The sequence below is a fragment of the Tamandua tetradactyla genome, chromosome 2 (assembly GCF_023851605.1).
Source record: "Tamandua tetradactyla isolate mTamTet1 chromosome 2, mTamTet1.pri, whole genome shotgun sequence".
Taxonomy (NCBI): domain Eukaryota; kingdom Metazoa; phylum Chordata; class Mammalia; order Pilosa; family Myrmecophagidae; genus Tamandua; species Tamandua tetradactyla.
Window position 1 is genome coordinate 218,831,091 of NC_135328.1, and position 26,402 is coordinate 218,857,492.

Genomic DNA, 26,402 nt, shown 5'->3' on the forward strand with positions numbered 1-26,402 from the left:
TTCAAAGCACAGTGTAACCATTAGTTATAGAATATATTTCAGAGTTTGACATAGATCAATTGATTTCTGACAAGTGTGTCAAGGCCACTCAATGGGGAAAAAATAGTCTCTTTAACAAATGGTGTTGGGAAAACTGGATACCCATATACAAAAGAATGAAAGTGGACCCCTACCACCATATACACAAATTAACTCATCAATCCAAATCCAAGAGTTAAAAGCATTAAACTTTTAGAAGAAAACCTAAGGGAATACCTTTATAACTTTGTATTAACCAGTGGATTCTTAGACATTACAACGAAAGCACACACAACAAAAGAAAAAAGAGATAAATTGGACATCATCAAAATTAAGGACTTTTAAGGAAAACCTACAGAACGGGAGAAAATATTTGGAAACCATATATCTGATAAGTTTAATATCCAGACTATATAAAGAACTCCTACAACTCAACAACAGAAAAAAGCAAGCCAATTAAATAACAGGCACAAGACTTCAGTAGACATTTCTCCAAAGATATACTGATGGTCAGTACGCACCAGAAAAGATGCTCAACATCATTAACAGTTAGGAAAATGCAAATCAAAGCAATAATTAGATACCATCTCACACCCACTAAAATGGTTATTATTATTTTTTTTAATGGAAATAACCTGTGTTGGCAAGGATGCAGAGGAGTAGGAGCCCTTGTGCATTGTTGGCAGAAATATAAAACAGTGCAACTACTGTGGACGCGGTTTGTCAGCTCCTCAGAGAATTAAGAGTGGAATTATTATATGACTCGACATTCCCAAGACTGCTACTAGGTATATACTCAAAGGAATTGAAAGCAGACATTCAAGCAGATATTTGTTCACCAGTGTTCATGGCAGTATTGTTCAGCATTGTCAAAAGGTAGAAACCATCCCCAGTGTCCATCAATGGGTAAATGGATAAACAAAATTTGGTTTATCCATTCAATGAAATATTATTCAGCCATAAAAAGGAATGAAGTTCTAGTATGTTACAGCATGGATAAAGACATCATATTGAGTGAAATAAGCCAGACACAAAAGAAAGGGCAAAGATGAAATAACTAGAATATGCAAATTCATAGAGAAAAATAAAGTATAGGTTACTAGAGGTGGGGGAGGTAGGAGAAGGGAATGGGGAGTTGTTGCTTAATGGGTACAGAGGTTTTGTTGGGGATTGTTGGTAGCTAGGTTCAGGTGTCAGCTTGGCCAGGTGAACGTGCCTAGATCTGTTGCTGTGGCATGAGCCAGTGGTATGTCAACCTCATCTGTTGCTCGTTGCATCTGCAGTCGGCTAAGAGGCATGCCTGCTGTAATGAATGATGTATAATTTCATTGGCTCGTGCTTAAATGAGAGCGCTCAGCATAGCACAGCCCAAGCAGCTCAACATACCTCATCTCAGCACTCACAACTCAGCCCACGCCTTTGGAGATGCAGAAAGGAATCACCCCGGGGAAAGTTGTTGGAACCCAGAGACCTGGAGAGAAGGCCAGCAGAGATCGCCCTGTGCCTTCCCATGTAAGAAAGAACCTCAGTTGAAAGTTAGCTGCCTTTCCTCTGAAGAACTAAAGAAAAAATCCCCTTTTATTAAAAGCCAGTTCATCTCTGGTGTGTTACATTCCAGCAGCTAACAGACTACAAGAGGGATGATAGAAAAGTTTTGGTAATGGATGGTGGTGATGGTAGCACAACATTTTGGATGTAATTCATGCTTCTGAATTGTTTATTTGTAAGTGCTTAAAATGGGAAATTTGACTTGTATATGTTACCACAATAAACATTTTAAAAAATGATAGCATGAAAACAATTCAGAAAGATACATTCCTGGCTGAATGAATAGCTGATTTTGCTCAAAGAGAGTTTGATTAATGCATCATTTCCAACCTGTGAGAAGCTTTTCATTGTGGGAGAAGGGCTCTAACTGGTCATGCTCATAATTTCTATGAGCAATGTCATTGAGGATATTTATCACATTCACAGGGGACCCAAGGCAGAAGAATGAAATCAGAGTTCTGGAGGATCCAGTGAACTGAAATGAAAGGGTTAAACTAGCAAAATGAAAATAAAAGTGCTAGCTAAGGGAAGGAGAAGATGGGGGAAAATGGTGGTCTTCATTAGACTTTTTGGCTAAATATTAGGAACAGTTTAGCCTATCTTGTGAGTTGGGGAATAGGTAGGTGTCTGGCTTGAAGCTGCTGTGTATCCCAGAAGAGACCATGTACTTTTAATCCATTCCTGTGGGGGCAGACCTATTGTGGATGGAACCTTTGGATTAGGTTATTTCAATTGAGATGTGCCCCAGCCCATTCAGAGTGGGTCTTAGCCCTTTACTGGAGTCCTTTATGCAAATTAAAAGAGAAAGCTTAAAAAGAGAAACAGCCAGAGAGGTTTGGAGAGAGCTCAGAGACCAAAAAAAGGACCAGCAAGATACCTGCTGTTTGCCTTCCCATGTGACAGAGGAGCCCTGATTGCCAGCAGCCTTCCTTCAGAGAAGATAACTACCACTTGATACCTTAATTTGGACATTTTCATGGCCTTATAACTGTGAATTTGTAAATTAATAAATCCCCATTGTAAAAGCCAACCCATTTCTGGCATATTGCATTCCAGCAGCTTTAGCAAACTGAACAGTAGTATAAAGATAATCCCTTCATTCGTGAGTCATTTGTAAATTGGCTGCCTATAATGCGCCCAGTACTGTTCTAGGTGTGGGCATACAGCAGAGGAGAAGCACAGACAAAACCCAGCCTTCTCGTGAAGCTTATGTTCAAGTAGGGGGGGAACAGATAAAATGTAATAAACGTAATACATAGATTACATATTGGAAGGTGATGAATGTGGGGGGGATAGATCAAGATAAGGGGGAAGGATTGCAGTTTTAAGTAAGATGGTTGGACTTCATTGAGAAAAACACACTGAAATGAAGATGAGGAGGAAGAAGGTTAAAGAGTGACCCTTATGGCTATCCAGGAAGATAGTTCCAGATAATGCGAAGGCCAGAAGTGGGGAGAAGTTGGTCTGGTGTGTTTGAGGAATTGTAGAGAGAATAGTATGGCAGAACAGCAATGGAGAAAACCAGTAGAGGTCCGAGTGGAAAAGGCACCTCTTCAATTTCCGAATGTGAAACGGGAATTAGATTTGCTTTGTAATGGTTCAGAAGAACAGTATCAGTGCGTGAAGGTTATGGGAAGATGATTTGGGCTCAATCTAGGAAAAATTGAATAAGTCAGGCTGCTGTGGGTTAATGGAAACTGCTTTATCTGTGTCTTGTCTTGAACGCAATGTGATGAGGACATGCTTTTTCCAAGAGGTCTCAGAGAGCATGTCGTTAACATAAAAAATAAATTTGGTGGTTCAGGCCATTCACAAAGCCAGTGCAAGAGCAGATCACTGGTCCAGGCAGGCAGTGCCCCGACCTGGGCTGGAGACCCTTTGGGTCAGGAGCATTTGGGGCCACTGATGCTGTCTGGTGGCTGGCGGGGAAAGACTGGGCTCCGTCTCCTGTTCCAGGGTGTAATGGTGGCTTTTAGTCATATCACAGCCTCTGGATCGAGAAACATCAGAGGTACAGATGCAAGAAGTCAATTAATTTTAAAATATACATGTAGCTTTTTGGATATCCATAGTTTTGAAGTGGTTTCTAGTTCCAAAAGAATACCGCATATAGTCTCTCATGGTGGAAAAAATATTTTTCATGCGTTTTTTTGTTTGTTTTGGTTTGGTTTGGTTTTTTGTTAGAGTAATAAAGCCAACTAGTTAGTAGGCTTCGAAAGAAAAGAAAAAAACAGGATGTGCTCCCCCCGCCATCCTTCTGTATTCCTTACTCCAGTTCCCCAGAGATGGCCATCCCACATCTTTGAGCTGTTTCTTCTGATATGTATTCCACATTTCTCTGTCTCAGATATAACAGAAATAATACTGTTATTTCTTCATTTTTCAGTTTTAGTAATTGTCTGTTGACCTCCTATTAGGAAAGATAAGGATTTAGTTCCCCAATACAGCCCATGTTTTCCCTTTCTTAGTCCATCCAGTGTAGTTATAATACCCTTTGGGGCTAAATCACTTGTCAGTGTATGCATTATTATGCTTATATGCATATTATTTAGCTGAGCCAGATTGTATAGCATGATTCCAAGGCCCTTCTTAATTAACTCTTCCTCTGTGGTGTTAGTAATTGTCCCATTTGGCTCATTTGTCAGCTTCTCCTATATCTACCCCTAATTCATTTCCAAACTCTGTCAGAACTGAACCTTTCTTCTTAGCTTCATCCAGACATGTCAGTTGTCTGTCACTCATGTTCTGTCCGTGTGTCATCCTTCCAGAGCCCTCTGTCCCCTGTTCCAATCTTGAGAGGTCTCTAGGCCTCCCACATAGGCAGCCTCAGACCCTCCTCCACCAATGTCCTGGGAACGCCCTTTCATTCATTTAGTCAAAAGATTTTATAGAATTACCAATCATGTGGAGTTACTTGTAATTAAGTACTGAAGGTGCGTGAACAGAAACAGTATTTTCCCTAGAGGGGCCAGAATCTCTGGATTCTCTCCATCCCTTTCCTTGGTTGGATCACACACACCTTCCTCTTGGTTTACTTCCTTTTGGGGGAAGATGTCCTCTGTTAGCTTCTTTAGAAACTAGGATACATGGAAGGTATATTAGCTAGGGTTCTCTAGAGAAACAGAATCAGCAAGAGATATCCATAGATAAAAAAAATGTGTAAAAGTGTCTCACGTAACCATGGAAATGTAGAGTCTAAAGGCTGTAGGGCATGCCGTAAGCTGGTAATTCCAATGAAGTCCTCAGTGAACTCTTAGAAGAGGCTGGCTGAACAACCGTGGGGGTGGAGGAGTCCAAATCCATAGGGCAGGCTGTGAAGCTGGCGACTCCAACCAAGGGTCTGGACGAACTCCACAGCTGAAGCAGAAGAATGACTGTCTCTTCTGAATCCTCCTTAAAAGCCTTCTTCTGATTAGATTAAGCATCGCTCATTGCAGAAGACACTCCCCTTAGCTGATTACAGATGCAGTCAGCTGTGGATGCAGCTGATGTAATCATGATTTAAGTCAGTGAAATGTGCTTGTAGCAACAGACAGGCCAGTGCTTGCCTGACCAGATGACCGCAGATCACCACTGGACAAGTTGACACATAAACCTGATCATGACAGAAGGCAATTTCTTTTTCCTGTTTTTTGTTTTGTTTTGTTTTGTTTTACTTTATTGTCTTTAAAAAGAAGAAAAAATGTATATACAGTGAATTGTGTGTAACATATCAACCCTAATAACAGTAGTAAACACTAGGAACCCACCCTTGGCCCAAGAACAAGAGGATCACCTGCATCCACGTTGCTCTCCTGTAACTCCTCCCTACCAGAGGGAACCACTGTCCTAAATTTTGCATTATACTTCTGATGCCTTTTTTTTTTAATGTAATTTTGTCAAAAATGGGTGTATACTTAAGCAATATATTGTTGAGTTTTCATTGTGTTTGCCAGAGGTAAAACCTTGAGTCTTTGCGTGACTCAAATGTCTTGATTGGACCTTTATACTAATGCTAATTATAAAGCATGTGTCTTTATGCTTTAATGTACACGTACACACACACATTTGTAAAAATAAAATATATCTCTAACTTGATATTTAAGTTAATGTTTGTCTTTATAATATTTGAATTTACTTAATATTTGGATTTGCTGACCATGTGTTTAGACCTAATAAAATGACATTTTACGAAACTCGATCTACTCATTTGACTGCTTAGGAATTTTAGTTTGGAAACCATAGTCTCTCCGCATTTGAAAGGCATTATTTTCCATTATTTTCCGGCCTTCTGCGTTGGTGGTTCAGGCCGATCACAAAGCTAACGCCGAGAGCACATTGATGGCAAGCAGGGCTCTGACCTGGGCTGGAGACCCTTTGGGTCAGGTGGTAGAAATCCCCCTTTCCCACTGGTGAAAGAGAGATTCCTATTCCTGATTATTCTTCGTATATGATCTTTTGTCCCCTCTTAGGGTCTTATCTCTGGGGTTCTGCAATTTCATGTTGGTGCCTTGGTTTAAGTGTCCTCATTTGCTGTTCTTGGGATTAGTGGGCCTTTCTACCTGGAAACTTGAGCTCCCCAGGCCTGGGAGATTTTCTTGTATTATTTCTTTGATATTTTTCCTTGCTTTCTCCTTTTCTTTCCAGACTCCTTTTATACTAACATGCTGGACCCTTCAGACTAATCATCTAAATTTCTTGATTTTTTCTTGAGATTTTTTTTTCCTAGGTTATTTTCTAGGCTTTCTACTGGTTAAGTTTTTAATTTTCCCCTATAATATTTTTTATTTCCAAGAGCCATCTTATTTTCTAATTTGTAGTTCTTTTTCTAACTCATAGGAAAGTACAGAGGAGGACTTGAGCTCTCAAGTTAGATGGCCTGGGTTCAAATTCTGCCTCTGCCACTTACACAGCCAAGTGACCTTGGGCAAGATATTTTCCTCCCAGTCCTCAGTTTCTTTTGTAAAATGGATATAATAGTACCTACCTCCTATTGCTGATGAAAGGATTAAATGGAATGATACATGTCAAATACTTCCTTTGGTGTTTGTTGTCTTTACTTCTTCCTGGTTCCTTTTTTGTGTTTCCCCCATTTTAGACTGTCATGTTGGAGATTTTCCTCAAATGTCTCCTAATCCTTGTCTCTGCTCATAAAGAGTGAAGCTGTAAGGCTCTGGGTACTTGGCAAGGCTTGTCAGTTGATGGGCTTAACCCTAGAGTGTTTGGGTGAGACACTCCCCACCTTGCCCCCACAAAGGTTAGTATCGAACGGCTGTTTCTAATTAGCAGATGATTTTTCTCTGGGGCAGAAACCTCTGGTCTCCTGCCTGGCTCCTGGCAGTCTTGTTCTGAGTTGGGTGGGACTTTTGGGAAATTGCCACTCCATATGTGGAGTTTCATGTCACCTCTTTGTCCAGTGCTTACCCTGCTCCTCCTAAGCTGTGCCCCAGTACCCTGATTTGATTTATCCAAAGAATAAGATTCTGCCATTTGGCTCCTTGGGTGGGTGGACAGGGATCCAGGTCTCACCTTCCTTTGCAAAGAAACCTCGGGTACCTGACCTTCCAGTTCCTGAGCTTGAGGACACTTAGATCTCAGCTTCCTTCTCCGCTGAGTCGGTTACCATCTCCATCCTGTTTCCAGTTTCCAAACATGGTGAATGTGCACCTTTATTATTCCTTTACTGTCTTTATTAAGTGTTCCAGGGGCATACTAAGATAAATGTGTTCAGTTCTGTGGCTTTAGCCAAAAATCTGTTATTTATTGAAGATTATTATACTAAAAAAGACTTTTCATTTGCCTATAATCAGTAATTAATTACAGAGAAACAAAAGAAAATAAAATAGCCACAAATCTGACATCTGCAGGTTCTTTTTCATTGTAAGACTATCAGAACTGGAGACTAGATGAGTGGGTGCCAGGTGTTGGGGAAGGAGGAAGAATGGGAGGGAGAGGGAGGAGGGTGTGGTTGTAAAAGAGCACCGCAGGGGACCTTGTGGTGACAGAGATGTACTGTGTTTGGGCTGCGGTGGATATAAGAACCTGCACAGATGGTTAAATGTTATGGAACTCAGCACACCCAAAAATGGTAAAAAATAAAATAGGAAATCTTAGAAAGATGGGTCAATTGGATCATTGGATCCTTGATACAGTATCGCTGTTAATATCCTGGTTGTGATCATTGGCTGTAGTCGCAAGACGTACCATTGAGGGAAACTGGGTAAAGGGGACTCAAGATCACAGCTAATTATCTCAGTAAAAATTTCATTGAAAAATAAGACTCTCAACTTGTTCATGATATCCAAAGCCATTCAATTAACTCAGCTATATTGGAGTAATATGGTTGCTTGTTTAAAATGCAGATTCTCAGACTCTGCCTTAGAGTAACTGAATAGGAATCTTAGGTTACACCTGGGAATCTGTATTTTAACCATCCCCCATGGAATTCAGTTGTGTGACTGCACTTGAGAACTGCTGGCCTGGAGGTGGAAAGAATAAAAAGGTACCTTTTTTAGGGTGCTGATTTTCCTTAATGGGTAAAGGAAGAAGCATGACTTATGAATGGAGCGTTTGGTAGTCCGGGGAGATGTTGATCAAGTAGTTGAAGTAGGTGACTTCTTCAATAACTTCCTCTTGTGGTTAGCTCCCTACACCTTTTGAATTTTATAAATGTGTGACTTTTTCCCGGATACCTCCAAATTCTTTTGACAAACCTAAATTATATTCTTAGCACTCTGACCTGATCAGTTGAATGTAGTGTATCACTGTGGAGTATGGTTCCCATGGAGTTTTTTTCTTTAGTAAGAAAAGAAGTATCTGTTCCATACTCCACATTAAATCTCCTAGCTCCTGAAAAAGCACCACAAAGGGCCCAGGTGAGAATCTATAGCTGCTGAATGTCTCACGGATAACTTACAGTAGTATAGTCCTTGTATGTAAAGGACTGTAGTAACTTGTCATTGTTGTGGTCATTTTTATACACTGAGAGTAAAATTGGGAATACAGAATGGGTCTAGACACAGGCTCACAGCCTGCTTTTATATATGCCATGAGCTCTAAGAATACTGATGTTCTTTAATTTTTTTTGAAACTCAAATTTCGGTGTCCATAAATAAATAGTTTTATTGTAGTACACCAATGCTCATTCATTTATATATTATCTGTGGCTGCCTTTGCTCTATGACAGAGTTGAATAGTTTTGATAGTACTTGCCCACAAAACCTAAAACGTTTACTATCTGGTCCTATTCAAAAAGTTTGCCAGCTCTGGAAGAATAAGTTAAGATGGGTTCATTGCAGAAACAAAATAGTCAAAATGCTCTAGAAGTTTTGAACTTGATAGAGATTTTTTTGTAAATTCTTTTTTGTTTTTTAAGGTGATTTTAACCCATTTACTTGCAATTTAATATAAAAATAGGACATACATGAACCTGTGTCTGTTCAATTAGAAGTTGTTGAAAAAATATTTACCTGGTGTTATTTTGATTTGTTTTTTTCTTTTTCTTATATATCCTTTGTCAAAATTCAAATCTTTCATTCCTCTAAAACTTTTAACTTCCTGTTGTATAAAAGCATATTATTTAAAAAGTGAAAATGAATTTATAAGTTGCACCCAAACCTCTGTTTGGCTTGTAGAGAAGAAATCCATCTAGTTTGGGTCCTGTAATAGTATATTTTCAAAAGGTTGTTTCCTTGAAATGGAAGAACAGAAGGCAGGTATCCAGACCACTCTCTGAAATATTTAAAGAAATGTCCTTGTCAGCTCAAGATCACTTGTCCCATCATTCTCTGGACAGTTTTATTTTCATTTCCTCCAGTATAGTTGGCACTTGATCCTTACATTTCAACCAGGCTCGCTCGTTCTTCCACTTCTTTAGTGTTCCATGGACTTAGATCACCACCAAAGGCAGCAGAGCCTCAAAACACTGACTCCTCAGAGTTTGGAGTTATTTTTAGCATTGTTTAATAAAACAGTACTGGGGTGGGGAGGAAACACTGAAAGAGTTGAAAAAAAGTGATGACCTAGGCAATACTTTAAATTTCTAAAAGCTACGGTAACTATCCTCTAGTGAATCAGTTGATTGTCAGTATGAGATTATCACAAATATTTATCATTTGAAAAGTTTTCTTGGACAAAGGAAAAAAACTGTATTTAACATTATTCTGGAAGTTTTAGCCAATACAATCAGACAAATAATAAAATATATAAATATTGAAAGGGTTATCATTATTTGTATATGATACAATTACCTGCCTTAAAATAATCAACTGAAAACTCCGGACTAAAAATGAGTTGAATAAAGTGGCCAGTTGCAAAATATATAGACACAAATAAGTAGTTTTTGCCGTTGATAATGCCATGTACTAAACCCTCGTCGTCTCTCACATGGATTACTGCAGTAACCCTTCCTAACTACTCTCCCGACTTCGTCCCTGCCCTGATGCCGCAGCCACAGCAGCCTGTTGAGATGGCAAGAGCCTGCCAGTAGCCTTGCCTGTCATTCATTGAAAGCAGGAGTCCTGTAAAAGGGGTGGCCATTTAATTCATTATTCAAAGTAGGACATTTTTGAAAGAGGGTTGCTTAAAATAATTAAAATTAAAATTATATAAATTTTGGACATTTTATTGACTAACACTGGTTTCATTACATTGGAGAACCTATGAAGTGGTTTATTCAAAACTATTTTCAAAAGTAAAATTAGTTCTAAAAAATAACATACCTATTGCATGAAAATGCATTTTTTAAATGTGGTTATGTAAACATTGGCAGCCGCATAAGTAGAGTCATGATTTGGGGCCTGCATTCACATGCTTTAATGGTCCTGTCACTCCCATCATCCCTATGACGGTGTGTTCTGTTCATGTACTGCCGCATAACACACCTTGCCAAGGCTTGGTGGCTTGCAGCAAGAATTTGTTCTAATCCCCCATGGTTCTGTGGGTTGACTAGACTCAGCTGGGTGGTTCTCGCCTGGGGCCTTCTGCAGTTGTGGTCAGATGGCCTCTGTACCCCAAGTCACCTGCGAGCTCGGCTGGACTGATGTCAGAGCTGGTCTCTGCCCTCACATGTCTGTGCCTCGGGTTGCATGGCTGGGGTGGCTGTGGATGTCCTGACATCTCTTTCTCTCTCCGTGCAGCCCCATCCAGCTAGCCTGGGCTTCCTCACACCTAGCAGACTCGGAGTAGCGGGTCTTCTCATATCTTGGTGTGCTTCCCCCAGAGACACAGACAGAGTGTGAGGCATTAGACATATTTCAGCCCAGATATTTTCACAAGGACTATCTTTTTTGCCTCCATTCAGATTATAGTTTTTATTTATTTATAATCTTTTGAATGTTTCATCAAATTAGAATCCACAAAATTGTAGGCTTCTCAATTCATCCCATCCCAGGACAATTACACATTTAGCCAATTAAAAATGTCAGCCCCATCAAAAGATTCTTAATAAAAATGGAGATATTTCAAAATGGAATTTCAAAATTAAATCTTACAAACCATTTGTGCTGTTATTTAACTAGTTCATTTTTTCCCATCTGAAGAGTATTTTTAATAAGCTTTATTTTCAGTGATTTCAATTTCCTAAATATCTAAAAGGCTGCAGGGTGTTTTGTGTTCCATTTGTTGATTTGAATCAACAAAATGCAGCCCAAATTAGAGGACTCATGAAAAAAATTTAATAACCATTATAAGACCCTGAGAAGGATTTAAAAAGTAGTTATACAGGGCATAAATATTGCTAATACTTTTTAGAATTAGTAATGTTGATGTGCTGCCATGCTGAATATCTTTTTCTATTCAATATCAGCTTCATCACAAAAATTTTTTAGTTTTGCTACTCTGGGAATATACAAAAATATTTATAAAATTTTCGCTACAACTTCTTTTTCCATATATGGACTGTCACAACTTATTTTACACAATTATGCATTATGTGTGTACCACAACTAATTCTAAGAATATTTCTGTTCCATGGGTTTCTTAATTTGATAAGAAAAATTTTACCATGATGCTGTTTCCACCAAAGTTGGTATCAATACAAAACAATTTTACATTCACTGTTGATTTTTTTTAACTGAATTTACAGTGATATAATAATGTTAGGTGTTTCATCTTCAACAGAAATCAAATGATTGTTAGGATTAATTTAACTGATTTTCTGTTCAAAGCATCTGATGATATTGATAAAAAGCTGGTCATCATTAGCAGTTGTAAAGTTCTGCTACTAGAACCAACACATAAACAGACATTGCTTTATCTTTCATTGTGCTTTAAAAACTTGACTTGAAAATGAGTGAATTTATTTTAGAACTCTTGTTTGATCTAAATGAAAATTCATTTTTCACAGTTATATGCAAATACACCTTTTGCAGCTGCAGCCTCACTTTAGGGCACAGTCGTCTTAAAAGAATAACTGTTGAAGATGTTGATGGTTCTTTAGCAGATCTGAGACTCTTGATTTTCCTATGGTTAGAGTTGACACTATGGATAGTCAATATTGAAGAACAGTTTGCTAGTTACAAGTTCATCATCAGCTTTATGGGAAAATGGAAATTTAATACTTGACTCTTTTTTCATTAAACATATATTGTGTTTAATTTTATTGCTGACTAAAGGGTTTGTCACAAAGTAAGGATATTGCCAAACAATAAAACGTTGCAGATATATCTCAGGGCTTGGCAAACCAGCTATGGGCTGAATTTAACCTAATGACTTTTTGTATGGCCTATGAACTAAGAATGGTTTTTACATTTTTACAGGGTCAGGGGAAAAAATCGAAAGAAAAATATTTTGTGACATGAAATATGGGTGAAATTCAGATCTCAATGCCCATGAACAAAGTTTTACTGGAACACAGCCATGCCCATTTTCATTGTCTATGGCTGCTTTCCTTCTACAACAGCAGAGCAGTGGCTGCAGCAGAGATCATATGACCCACAAGGCCTAAAACATCTGCTGTGACCCTTTACAGAAAAGGTGTGCAAACTCCTGATTTATACCATTCGGTAGATGACAAAAACCGCTATGGCAAGAGTGTTCAGATTGTTCCTATTATGTCCTCCTGCAGGTCTCCCCTATCTGTTTCCCACACCCATTTCACATGCACTGGAGTTTTCCACTGATATGGCTGATCAGTACCTTGAAGGCTTCCTTCATCTCCCAGGCCAAGGCACTGGCCACCTATCTGTAATGCTAAGTGAGCGTCTCCACTTCCTCCCACAGCGTCCAGTACTTCTCCCACTATCAGCTGAGACCGGAAGGTGGTTGCCATTCCTAGCCATTTTATCAGTGAAGCACCTTGTTTGCTGATGCTAGAAAGGGAGGTGCTGTTTCCTGTTTACTTATAAAGAGATGGCAGTAGGGTGATGGGTTACTCCTGAGCATCCTTTAGATTTAATCACATGCACCTCACCTACCATTAGATGAGACCTTGGCAGATGCTGGAAGTGCAAGGCGAACCCATCCTGTCTTCTCATTCGAATTTAACCATCAATAATATGAGTACTTGGTAAACAAAGGAAAAGCCTGGGATAACTGCTAAACCAACCAGAACTACAGGTTAGAATGGTGTTATCTTGGATAAGCCCTCCTGATAATGGTCTGCATGCCCCCATCCATCCCAGCTCCCCCTAACTCCCTCATCGCCACGTGCCCCCTCCCTCTGCTCCACCAGAAAGCCATAGGCTCATCCCACCTCTTTGTTAGGTCTGTTCCCAGCGCCCTTCTCAGGGAGGTCTTTCTTGACTGGTCTATTTAAACTTAAAACACACGCCGCTCCAGGCACACACACAACCTCCCAGCCAGTTTTGGGTAATAGAAGTATTCTGTATCTTGATTTTGGAGGTGGTTTCACAAATGTACCCATCTGTCAAAACTCACTGAATTGCATATTTCAAATGGATGCAAATTATTATGTGTAAATCAAACCAAAAAATGGGCCACAGGAAATTTAATGAAAATGGGAATGTGTGGTCATGTTTTCTTACATTGAATTAAAATACACGCCCATTTCCAAAGTCTTCTCAATATAAAAGAAAATAATAAACATTTATTTTCTGAGTAAGAAACATTTTTGTCAGCAAAATTTCTGCTTACTATTTCTGAAGAAAATAGGGTGGTGTGTTTCTCATAATGTAATTCTTAAATTAATTTCAGAAGGTGGAGCAAATTTTTAATTCCCTGTTCATTATTTATTTTGTTTGCACTAATATATCTCTGAAGGTATTTTTTGTTTTAAAGAGTGTTTTAAGGTAGTTTGTGATGTAAGAGGTTTAGAGGAAAAAAACATTTACTCCATGTAGCTAGTTTCTAGTTTGCTTAATCCATCCATGGTTTAAATTCAGAATTGATCTCTTTAGTACCATGAACTGGATCCATTTTGCTCTCTGAAAATCAGATTGTATAGATTTTATTTGTTTCTGACACTGGTCTTTGGCATGCTGTGCTCCATAGAAGTGACTGGTTCCCTCAGTCAGGGGGGTCTTTCAGCTGTAAAACCCTATAGCGCTCTGCACTTCAGCTTTGAGCCATGACTCGTGCTGTGTGGGCTTAATAGTGGGGTGTCCTTCCTGAACCTGGTGAGCAATGGAGTCAGACAACCCACTGCTTACACGTCGTGTTGCTGTTCATTCTACAGATACGTCCCCTTTCATGCTGACTGCCTGTTTTTCTTCTCCAGGGAACCATAAGCGTTGGAGTAGACGCCACTGACCTCTTTGATCGCTATGATGAGGAGTATGAAGACGTGTCTGGAAGTGGCTTTCCTCAGATTGAAATTAACAAAATGCACATCTCCCAGTCCATTGAGGTCAGCCCAGCAACACCTCTCCTGGCGTTCAGGCTCCCTGTTAAGGAGGCACAGCACTCCGGGCAGCTGCAGTGAGAGTCTGCTCAGGGTGTTTCTCATCTTTGCTTACGCAAGGATGCAATTAGCGACTTAAAAAGAGAGCTCCAGTCACAACCTTGTTTGTGACTGCTCTTCTGACATGTTAGCCAGCCTGAGTGCCAGAAGTGGGGACCACTTAGCTTCCCAGGGCTTCAGGTCTCCCCAGTAAGGAAACACGAGTGGTGTGGGAGAAGTAAGTAGAAGCTCAAGGTCATGATGCTTTAGGAAGGAAAGCAGGCCTCCATGGGCAATTCTAAGGCACCCTCTGTTGGGTGCTGAAAGGTTCTAGCAACTCTGCTTCCTGAGTCCTGGGGTTCCCCAAATATCATCTTTCAGCTCATTATTTGGATGTGGGAGTGTCAGGCCATTCTAGCATGGTCACAGTGGGTCTCTGCCTCCTCCTCTCATTTATTGATTCTCGAGTATGCCAGCCTAGAACATGGAGGCTTAACTTGGGGGAACTCATTCCCTTCTAGGAGCCACCAGAATCTGTTATTACAGCCATGGGGAAGTCCTTCGGCTCCTCTGCAACCAGGTGGCCAGCAGGGTCTGGAGAATTGCAGACATCCCATGGCAGGGGCACCTGGTGAAGCTATTGTGCAGTCCTGTGCCCTTGGGACAGTACAAACCCAGCATTTAGCCTCCTGTTTCCCCTTGGGTTTTTTTAATTTGCCTGTCAAGTTTTGCAAAACATTTTTGCAAAATGTTTTGGCAGTTCAGATATCCATGTGAGAGAAAAGTAAAACCGTTAGGTAATTATGCATCCTTCACACTTGTGAATGTAGAATTGTCTGCAGTTTTGACCTTGTACTTATGAAGTGTTCATGAGGCAGCTATAATTGGAACTTCCCATTGCTTCGATTCATTTATTACCAGCACATATCATTTTCTAGGCACCCTTGACAGCTACAGACACAGCCATTCTGTCTGGAAGCCTCTCGACCCAGAACGGGAATGGAGGGGGTTCCATTAATTTTGCACTCCGACGAGTCACCTCCGCAAAGGGATGGGGAGAGGTAAGAACACGCTGGCTGGATTGTGTGCTCTGTGTCAGGCCTCAATTCTGAACATTTAATCTTTAAAAGCAAACCCTCAAAATGACTACTGGGTAGCCATATAATTGTGTAACAGGGTTCCAAGTATCAAACTTCCGTAAGTTGGCTGACCTCAGGAGGAAAATATGCCTCAAATATGAGAAGTCCTCTCTGCCTGCCAGACAGTTTCAAGTTAGTATAGAAACCAGATGTCACTTGAGACTCCCACATCCAGAAATCCAATCTCTAGGAACTCAGCATCTTTGTTCCCCTTAAGCCAGGACCTGTGGGCTGATCCCTTTCTCACAGAATCCGGAAGGCAGGGGCCTCCGTCCCTACGTTCTGGTCCAGAAATCAGTGGTCATTTAACAGCCAGTTCTGCTGAGCGCAGTGAGCAGCGTCAAGTTAACACTGGAGAGTTGCCCTGGAAGTCACCCAGACTAGTAAACGAGGCGGCTGCAGAGTCCATGGCTGTGTGAGTGCAGAACTGCTGATGGGCCCCTGAGAACCGTCTGCATCATCTGTGAGACCCGCAGCCAGTGAAGCGGGCAGAGCAGAATGAAAATGTGTGGAGAAAGGAGGCTCTGCGGATGGCAGCTTCTGCCATGTGGGGTGGGAGGACTTGGGAGAGTCAGTCTCGTCTTCTGACCGGAACCCCGAAAGTTCAGCCAGAATGTTCCAGGCTTGGGCAGTAGGAGGGTCAGAGGTGAGCAATATTTTGTTTGGAGACTTGGATCTGTGAAAACAATCAGCTTCATTGGGCAAAGGTTAAAATGATGTAAGAATCTTCGGCCTCCTACTTCTAGAATCCTGGCAAGGGCCAATGGCATGGAATTAAAGGAAAGAGTTGTAACCTGAGGCACACACTGAGCCCTGGTTGCTGCTAAGAGATGAAAACACCATTAATACTTGTTTTTTGTTTTTCTTCCGAACAGTTAGAATTTGGAGCTGGAGATCTACAAGGGCCCTTATTTGGTCTGAAGCTGTTCCGTAATCTCACACCAAGATGGTAAATATGAGATAAACCCCTTTTTGTTCCTTTAGGAAAGTAGGCCTCTCGTGATTATTGTCAAGGTTATTTACAGTTGTCTGCCCTCTGAGGCCCCGAGCCCACTGATGGCAGTCATGCTGCAGCACTGACCTAAGTCTGGCCCGGGTAGGCACATGTGTGCATTAGAAAGAGCACCGGTCTGGGAAGAGATAGTCTTGGTTCCATCCCAGCCCAGGACTAGGCTGGGAACCACAGTTTCCTCATTTGGCCACTCCTGCCCCTGCGTGCCTCATGGTGGGCTGCGAGGACCACACGACGATGGAGGGGGAAGCGCCTTATGGGGTTGCTGGTTGGTCGTGCTTGCATGCTTGTGAACTTGTAGGTCATTTCTTTGTCCCAAAGGATGTGGCCTTCTGTCCTCAGTTCTGTAAGAAGGGTTTCTGTAAGCAGAGGCAGCTTGTCAGACTGCCCAGCTGTCAGCTCAGTGTCACTGCTCAAGCTTCACACCACAGCCTGCCTGCCTTCATCTTTGCTCCAGCAGTGATGTCACACTCCCAGAACCATACCTCACTGGCCCTTCTAGAACCATGGAAGTGTCCTTATTTCCCGTTAGGGAGGTTTCTGTATGAGTGCAGATAGAAGAATTAGATGAAAGGTGAAATAAAATTTGTTCGGTGGGGGGAAAGATCTAGGAGTCCTGATATGGAGTATATACTTGAAAAAATTATTTTACTTCCTGTTGAACATGTAGCTGCGTGCCTGCTGGGTTCTGCAGAATGAGTCTGACCTAGGCCCTTCCCTCCGTTCCAGTGATTAAGTCCGCAGAGCATGGGGTAGGAAGAAGGGCAAGTTTACGTTATCCTTCTCTAATATAAGAGAGAAGGATAGAGCTATTGAATGGGAGAAGAACACGGGCCATGTCCATTTGAGATGGCTCCTGAGGGGCAGTGAAGACCTCAGCTGTAAAGGTGCCCACAGCTTAAGCCCAGGCACCCACTGAGGTAGGCAGGTACTTCCAAAGCTTCTGGATGCCAGTGGCCATCTGGGTGCCGTTAGAACCCAGCTTCTCGGGCCTCAATTCTTTAAGAGTCTGAGTTTATTAGGCCTGGGAAAGGGTCGAGGACTTAACGCCCTCAGCCAGAACTTCATGTTATGCCATATATAAAGCAGTATTTCCTAACCTTGTCTGTTCAGGATTGTCACTCTGGTGCTGATTAAAAGTACAGATTACTTGGCTCCCCCCAGACCAGATGAATCAAGTCCTTAGAGGGTGGGGCCTAGGAATCCAGTTTTGTCAGCAACCCCAGATGGCTGTTAATTCAGCAAGATTGGGAGATGCTTCAGTGAGGAAAATCTGTTGGCCATTTTGTTCTGGTTGCACCTCAGAGTATCTGTCCTTGGAGCAGTCCCTGTGAGTGGAGGATGGATTGTCAGCTTTTGTGGGTTTGGAACCAGCTTCAACAGTTCTCCCAAGATTGAGAATGCAGATTTACAAACAGGATAGTTTATAAACAAGGATGCCAGTTTATTCATTAGTAGTAATCAGACTAGTTAGGTCTGCCGTTCAGGGTCAAGCGATTTGCAAGGCCAAGCTGGCTATCTGGGAATGCTTGGAGTGTGGGCCAGTCCCAGGGAAGGCAGCAGCCCCAGGAGTGTCCCGCGGACAGACTGGCATCTAACCTCTCCCAGTGCCTCTCTGCCCAGTAGCCACCTTGCTGGCATCCCCCAGAGTCAGCGTTTCTCTCTCTTAGATGGTGAAAAAAAAGATTCTAAATCCTACTCTTTTGATAAAACAAGGATATTATTCATTATACTTGATACTTTCAAATTTCACCCTGTAATGTTATCTTAAAATTCTAGAGGTGACTTATCTTTTCCCCTTGCTGGCCTCCCTGAGCCTACTGTACCTACAGCAGAAAAGGTAGCAGTTATTCATTTGATTTGAGTATGAGATAAATAAGAGAAAATGTTGGGTTGATAGCTCTTTGAAGAATAGGGAATTTGTTCCTAATTTGTTTGCCTCTGGGAAGCTACTGGAAGCTTATGAGTAAAGGAATGATAATGATGCGAGTTATATATATTATTGTTAATGGGGAAAGTATCACCTTCACAAAGGAGATACAGAAGCTGCCTACCCAGGCCTTGGGCGGTTTGTTGACTGTGGAGCTGTTTGCTAAAGGAAGGCTGGTGTTTGTTCACCTTGCAACACCGTGAACCGAGAGTCGTGAATTCCTGCAATTGATGCGAAATACCCCTTGTGGCCACAGGGTGGCGCCGGGCTCCCTCGGAAGCAGACTTCAGAGGCCTTTTGCAGGGAAACTGGCTACTGCAGCGGCTTCTGCATTTGCTTCAGTCAATAGCACACAACTGTGGGTGTCCGTCAGAATCACCTGGGCTTGGAGTACTTGGTTCTCAACTTTTGTTGCTGTTAGAATCACCTAGGAGCTTTAAAAATTCAAGCCCATGTAGCATACCCCCTTAAACTAATTAAATCAATGCCTGGAGCCTGTCTTCAGTGGTTTTTAGTTTACTCAGGGGATTCCAATGTACAGCAGGACTGCAGTCTGCTGGCCTCAGAACTCAGACATTCACGTGCCTCTGGTGGTGACTGAAGTTGGAAAGGGAGGTGGGTATGTGTGCAGGTTCTCAAGGAGGACCACTGAAAAGATTCTGCAGCATTACTGCCTCCCCCTTTCCCCTGTGTGGACAGAGCTTCGGTCTCCTTCCTGCCTTTGGTTGCCGGGAGCTAGCCCGAGGGTTCATGGGAGTGAGAGTGAGCAGGAACTTAGCCTGGCCGAGAGGCAGGGGCAGAGAGCAGCTAGAACCAGGGATCGTCCAGACCCATTCTCTGTGTCTCCTCCAGCTTTGTTACGACAAACTGTGCCCTGCAGTTTTCATCCCGAGGAATCCGGCCAGGCCTTACCACTGTCCTCGCCCGGAACCTGGACAAGAACACCGTGGGCTACCTGCAGTGGCGGTGGGGCATCCAGTCGGCCATGAGCACAAGCATCGTTCGGGACACCAAGACCAGCCACTTCACTGTGGCCCTGCAGGTGAGCAGAAGAGCCATGGCCTAGGGCCCAAGCTCTCCCCACTCCCCCAGGGCTCGCTCAGGCAGCACCAGGGCAGGCGGCTCAGTGACAGTACACGCAGGGTGACCTGTTGGGGAGCAGCTGTTCTCGGGTTCCCCTGGTAGGTATTCAGAGCTCCCTGAAGCAAAATGCTATTTTAGTATCTGGTTGGGAGGAATCCACAGAATTAAGCGAGAGCCTGGTTGGTCAACACAGCTCCAAGGCCGAGTCATCAGTTGAGGGGCGTAGTGGCCCAGCTGGTGCCATGGTGAGCAAGGGCCCAGCAGGCTGGGGTTGTGGGGGTGGGGGTGGGGGGCGGGATGTGATACCACCTTCTCAGAGGGGCAGATGCCCACAGTAGGAATGCATGCTCAGGATTGCCAGAATTTTTCATTTCTCATGAGAACCTGCTAAGTGGGACTTTCGGGTGAAATCTCTCAGTTTTGAAAGATTGGCTTCTAATAAACTCTTTACACACTTTGTAAGGCTGTCGGCCTGTCCAAATGGATGCACAACAGCTGGCGGGGGGGTAGATGGCATTTTACCAACAGGTCCCAAGCACTAGCCATGTGTGCTTTCCTACTTTGTCTTCACAGCTTGGAATCCCGCACTCCTTTGCACTAATCAGCTATCAGCACAAGTTCCAGGATGATGATCAGACTCGTGTGAAGGGGTCCCTGAAGTAAGTCCTCGTCTAGTTCACAGGGAAGCAGGATTGCTGCTTGGTTTTCTGATGGTGGAGCCAGTTGGGATCAGATACCTCTTGTGTTAATCTCTTGGGTGGATAACATTTCTTGGGTGCCTCGTCCTGCCGGGCAGTAGGGATTCCATACCATGCAGTCCAAGTTCCTCAGAAACTCAAGGGAGTCTCAAGGGGAGACCTGGACCAAGGAGTGGGTGTCACTTGGCTGAGGGCACCCGTCATGGGTGGTGGGAGGGGCGGGCAGGAATGGGAGGTGGAGAGCGGCCTTGGTTTGTGTGTCCATGGCCCTCGTGAAGGGGAGGAGGGGTGGAAGAGCCGGCTGCCTCCTGCCTCACTGCTGGTCTGCTTTCTCCAGGGCAGGCTTCTTCGGGACGGTGGTGGAGTACGGAGCAGAAAGGAAGATTTCCAGGCACAGTGTTCTCGGGGCAGCCGTCAGCGTCGGTGTCCCACAGGGTGTCTCTCTCAAAGTCAAGTAAGGGCAGCTCAGATCTCTCTGGCTGAGAAAGACTGGTGACTTCCAGCTGGGCTTCACCTGGGTTTGGGATGAACTAGCCTTTGCTCTGATACTTTATTCTTTAAGGTGCAGTTGCCTCCATCTTTGACATTTAAGCAAATGCCACCGGAGTTCAGTAGTTCCTGCATTCGGTGACCAAGATGTGACTCTGCTGTCAGAGCACCACGGCTCTCCCAGCACATCTGCCGGCCCCCAGTCTCTGACTCTCGGACCTATTCTCTGCCTTTCCTGCTGTCACAGCAACCTGACCTGCAGTCCCCTCTCCACTGTGCACAGGCACCGGCCTGCTCGCCTGCAGCCCACTCACTCATGCATTCTCTTTCTCTCCCCCTTACATGTACCATCAGTTTATTACTCCTGTCAGTGCATACCCTTCTAATTACTGCCCCATTTCTCTCCTTTCCCTTATACCTTAATTCGTAATTAATTAATTAATTCAGGGTTAAGAAGATTTGTTCCTTTAACACTCTAGAGCTATTCTGCTATCTTCTAGCCTCCATGGTTTCTAATGAGAAGTCAGTAGTCATTAAATCATTATTCCCTATATGTAAAGTATCTTTTTTTCCCCTGGCTACTCAGGATTTTTTCTTTATTTTTCCTTTTTAGCATTCAGACTGTGATGTGCCTAGATATGGTTTTTGTTGTGTTTATCCTAATTGGGGTTTGCTAAACTTCTTACAACTGTAAATGTATGTCCTGCATCAAATTTGGAATTTTTAGGTCATTATTCTTCAAATATCTTTTGCTGTCTCATTCTCTGTCTCCTCTCTGGGACTCTGCCCATCTGTTAAACCTTTTGATATTGTTCCACAAGTGTGTTTTTGACAAGTGTGCCCGTTTGTCTTCAGTCCTTTTTCCCTTTGTTCTTCGTATTAGATTGTTTCTGTCAATCTGTCTTCAAGTTCACAGACTCTTTCTTCTCTCATCTCCATTCTGCCATCAAGCCTATCCAGTGAACGTCGCATTATAAGTACTGTGTTTTTCAGTTCTACAATTTGGTTGCTGCTTTTTTTATGTTGATTTTTTTTTCTTTTTTTTTTTTAAATGCATGGGCAGGCACCAGGAAACGAACCCAGGTCTCCAGCATGCAGGCAAGAGCTCTGCCACTGTACCACCATGGCCCGCCCGGTTCTTTTTTATAGTTTCTATTTCTCATAAGAAATTTCATATCTTTTCATTCATTATGAATATGTTTTCCCTTATGTCTTTGAGTATAGTTATGATAACTGCTTTAAAATAGCCTTATCTGCTAAGTTTCAACATCTCCTTCATCTTGGGGTCAATCCATTGGTTTTCTTTTTCTCTTGAGGATGGGTCATGTCTTCCTATTTCTTTTGTATGTAGAATAGTTTTGGATTATATCTTGGATATTTTGAATAATATTTTATGAGATATATTCTGTTGTTTTTCCAGAGTGTTGATGTTTTCATTTTAGAGGGTAGTTAATTTGGTTGAACTCAAACTGCAAATTTGGACTTAATTAGTGAACAGCAGCCAAAATCTCAGTACAATTCTTTTAGCTTTAGCTAAGCCACTTGATAGACAGGAATCAGCTAGAGATTTGTGCTTTGGTTATTTGCAGAATTTGGGGGTCCCCTGTGTCTGGGGACCCCTTCTCACTTTCCAATTCCTGCATTGTTGCCCCAAATTCTGGGCTCTGGTTCTTCAATCTAGTACAACTGCAGATTTCTTCCTAATTTTTAGCCACCTGATGTGGTACCAATGAGGACCTGTCCTCAAACTGTTGTTAAAACAAACAAACAAACAAAGGTTACTGGGAAACTGAGCAGTGCCATTCTATTAGTCTCTATTTCAGCCCTCCTTTAGTATTTGCCTGTCTTTCGTCTTTATGCAGTCCCTTAAATATAAACCACGTTCTACAGCTATTACCTGCTAAGTTTTTGTTGGAGGCACTCAGCCATTACTGGAAGCAGAACCTCCTTAATATGCTAACTTTTGAAATCTTAACGAAACTCTTTCAGACAGGGAGGTTGAGAGCTGAGGCGCGACTGTCTGTTCCCAGGAAACTTGGGAGCCCGCCTGTGCTCTGACACCTTTGGCCTGACACAGCTAGGGGGCACATGATCTGGTAAAGCGTTAGCTCTGCACTTGAGGTCAGCCGTTAGTGGGCTCTTTGTTCTGGCACAGACATTAGATCCAACAGCAAACCTTCCGGGGTGGGGGAGCCAGCCAAAGGGGTCGGTTGTGAAGCAGGCGTCTGGGCTCGTGTGTATCTGAGAGGCCAAGCCCACCTATTGCTAAGACCCTCATCATCCTTCCCCAGGAAACCTGACTCATCTTCAGGTTTTTTATGTGTGAGTTTTGTTTTGTTTTGTTTTTCAGATTAAACAGGGCCAGTCAGACTTACTTCTTCCCTATTCATTTGACGGATCAGCTCCTTCCCAGCGCTGTGTTCTACGCCACCGTGGGGCCTCTCGTCGCCTACTTTGCTATGCACCGCCTGGTCATCAGGCCATACCTCAGGGCTCAGAAAGAAAAGTGAGTTCACATGCGGCGTGGGGCAGTGACTAGCAGCTTCTGCCTCAGTTCCCTCATCTCTGAACCAGAGAAGATGATCACCCAGCCTACCCCATAGGGTTATTCGGAATTAAATTAATACATGTAAAATGCTTAGCGTGGCATCTGGCTCAGAATAAGTGCTCGACAAGTATTAACTGTTTATTGTTCTCATCTTACTGGTGGCACTACTGTTATCCTTTCATTCGCGTCCTTCCTACTTTCAGAAAGGATTAGAGTTGGTTTATAAAAATGTTGGGACAATAAACCATAACCACAGGAGATAAATATTTTCCCTGTTCTAACACATTTCTTTTCCTGACACAAATTCAAAGGGGAATAGATTTTAGGTTCTTATATAAGAGACATGTATTAGTCTTGGAAGTTGGGGAAATGTAATTTATTTTGTACTTTCTTATAGATTCTCCATTGGGATATAACATTAAGTCTAAGCTGTCAGTGAGGGCATCTCTAAGAAAACTGAGAGGTAGCCTAGATTTGTTACTTCATTATGATCTAATTTAATAAGGTTTTGAGCTTAGAAACTCTGGGAGAAAGGCCTGAATCTCCTCTTCTGTGTCCCTCTAGCCTTTCAATGACCATTGCTAAGGGTCCTTGTTCCCCAGGAGACTTGAGACTTGGAGCACGGACCAAGGATGGGACTGGTGACAGAGTGCCTGTACTTTGCTAAAAGGAAGATACATTTATATATCTAAAGTAGCACTAACTGTCCCTACCAAACATGTCATATGGTAATCCCAGAAGGCCGGCAGAACCTCCTTTGATTCTCACCGTCTACTCAGATCTCCCACTTCCCTGTTCCCTGAGACTCTTGTCTCGTGGGGGCTCTGTTCCAGAGCATGACAGTGGATTTCTTGTACATTCTTAGGGGTGGAGTGAAAGCTGCACAGGCTGATGACTAACAGAATGCTCAAGACTGTCTTGGGAATATTTTTTAAAGTTGTAGAACTAGAGATCCAATAAGATCACAGCCCGTTTGCTGGGCTCAGATCCAATGAGGACGCTCTGTTGACTCAGTGCTGTGTGACACCGTGCTAATGTGTGGCTTATGTTTTTCTCACATAAGGGAATTAGAGAAGCAAAGGGAAAGCACAGCTACGGACATTCTGCAGAAGAAACAAGAAGCAGAAGCTGCTGTAAGTGCTGCACAGACCTCACCTTTTATCTGCCATCATCTCTGAACATCCCTACTACTGTATAGAACACAGTGGGAGCCCTTGTTCTCTTTCCCAGGCCCATTTACTTCTTAGACCAGGGCAACGTGGGCAAGAGCTGATGGGCAGATGGGCAGCCCCCAGGCAGGCCCTGAGTGTCCTGTGGCTGCATATGCGGGTACTGCCTATCTTAGTGTTAAGACTACTCGTCTTAGCAGCCAAGAGGCATTTAAATCCAGCTCTTCCTGTGAACCCTCTTTATTTTTAAACATTGACAACATAGTCAGTATTTCTGACTGGGTCCAGCCTACCCATGCACTTGGCCCCTAGAATGGGAGTGAGGTGCTACCACTCAACTCAGGCTCATGGTGGGGCTTGTCACCGCAGGGACCACTTTGCCTGCTGCTCCCCAAGCTGCCTACTTGTGGATGTGGGGTGTTATTAGCACCCATCCAGGAGCTGAGCTCCAGGGCCCCTCCACCCTTGTCTTCCAGACCCTGAGCAGATAGGTTGTTGTGGGCCTAGGGGCCCCAGCCTTGTAACTGTATTCACCATGCAGACCCCATGAAGAAAGAGGAGGAGCCTGGGAAGCCCTGACAGTGTCACCCTTGTTTTTTGGCAGGTTCGACTGATGCAAGAATCTGTCCGAAGAATCATTGAGGCCGAAGAGTCCAGAATGGGTACGAAGGCATGCATGTCCTCTCTTGGGGTGGGGTAGGAGCTTAGGGTCTCCAAGGAGGTCCCGCACTGGCCCTGACCAAGGCCTTCCTGCAGGGCTCATCATTGTGAACGCCTGGTACGGGAAATTTGTCAATGACAAGAGCCAGAAGGCAGCGAAGGTGAAGGTGATTGACGTGACTGTGCCGCTGCAGTGCCTGGTCAAGGACTCGAAGCTCCTCCTCACAGAGGCTTCCAAGGTACAGCCAGGCCCTCTGTGGGCTGAGAAGACTGAAAAAGGCAGAAGAGGCAGGCTGGGGTGTGGGTCAGTCTGCCAGGCCAGCCTGGCTCCTGGAAAGGGTCGGCCATCCTGTGGCAGCAGCATCCTTTCTCCAGCCTGCATTCGCTGCCGGGGGCTCCCAGCACCTGAGTCGTGAGCACACTGATACCCTTTCCTCTCCCCTTTCCTTCCTCTTTCTTTCACTCACTCAAGAAATATTTATTGCATACCTACTATGTGCCGTTTTCTGGGTACACCACCAAACCCACCTCCCCATCCCCACCCACCATCATGGAGCGCCCCTTCTAAGGCCTATTCCTCGTCTCGCTCTGGAAGGAGTGTGAGGGCTTTACGGCATGTGTGGAGCTCACTGAGCCTTGGGCGAGCACCAGAGTTGAATCACCATGCAGACCAAATACCTCCTGCTCCCTGAAAGAGTCAGGCAGTATTTCTGTCTTGTGAGGGATTTTGTGAAGAAAGAGACTCATTTCATATGCTGAAAGGGCTCTATGAGAGGGAAATCTAGGACTAAATATGCAACTGTTCTTCGTTTCCCAGTGCCTGCCCATGCAAAAAAAAAAATGTACATATATATATATATATATATATATGCAACTGTTCAAAATTCTCACTTACTTTTCCTCAAGTTCCAAAGTTTGCATCTTCCTTGAGGGCAGCCCTGGCTGGGATTGTGACGCCCCTTCCTAACTGCACCTGAAGGTGGCAGCAGAGAACATTCTTGTTGTAACGCCGTCTGGCCTCCGTTGGTTACAGGCCGGGCTGCCTGGGTTTTATGACCCTTGTGTGGGTGAAGAGAAGAGCCTGAAAGTGCTTTACCAGTTCCGCGGGGTCCTGCACCAGGTGATGGCCTCGGACAGCGAGGCCCTTAGGATACCAAAGCAGTGTGAGTGGCCACCCCTTTGCAGATCGCCTACCTGGCTGCAGTCAGGGAGAGGCCTCAGCCACTGACCTGGGGGCTGGGGGGGCACCAGAGGGGCCACTCAGGTGTGGGGAACCACCCACCTTGTTCCC

At 43.5% G+C, this 26,402-nt stretch overlaps 1 protein-coding gene across 3 annotated transcripts in view; it reads left to right on the plus strand.

Moving 5' to 3' along the window:
• The window catches only part of DNAJC11 (DnaJ heat shock protein family (Hsp40) member C11), a 72,980-nt gene that overhangs the window by 44,684 nt on the left and 1,894 nt on the right, over positions 1 to 26,402 (plus strand). For all 3 annotated transcript variants that reach the window (XM_077151461.1, XM_077151463.1, XM_077151462.1), the window contains exons 5-15: positions 14,222 to 14,350; positions 15,322 to 15,444; positions 16,398 to 16,471; positions 19,317 to 19,506; positions 20,121 to 20,206; positions 20,583 to 20,699; positions 23,085 to 23,240; positions 24,346 to 24,415; positions 25,056 to 25,113; positions 25,208 to 25,350; positions 26,145 to 26,274. In XM_077151461.1, the coding sequence (XP_077007576.1) occupies positions 14,222 to 14,350; positions 15,322 to 15,444; positions 16,398 to 16,471; positions 19,317 to 19,506; positions 20,121 to 20,206; positions 20,583 to 20,699; positions 23,085 to 23,240; positions 24,346 to 24,415; positions 25,056 to 25,113; positions 25,208 to 25,350; positions 26,145 to 26,274 (1,276 nt within the window). The remainder of the gene's footprint in view (positions 1 to 14,221; positions 14,351 to 15,321; positions 15,445 to 16,397; positions 16,472 to 19,316; positions 19,507 to 20,120; positions 20,207 to 20,582; positions 20,700 to 23,084; positions 23,241 to 24,345; positions 24,416 to 25,055; positions 25,114 to 25,207; positions 25,351 to 26,144; positions 26,275 to 26,402) is intronic.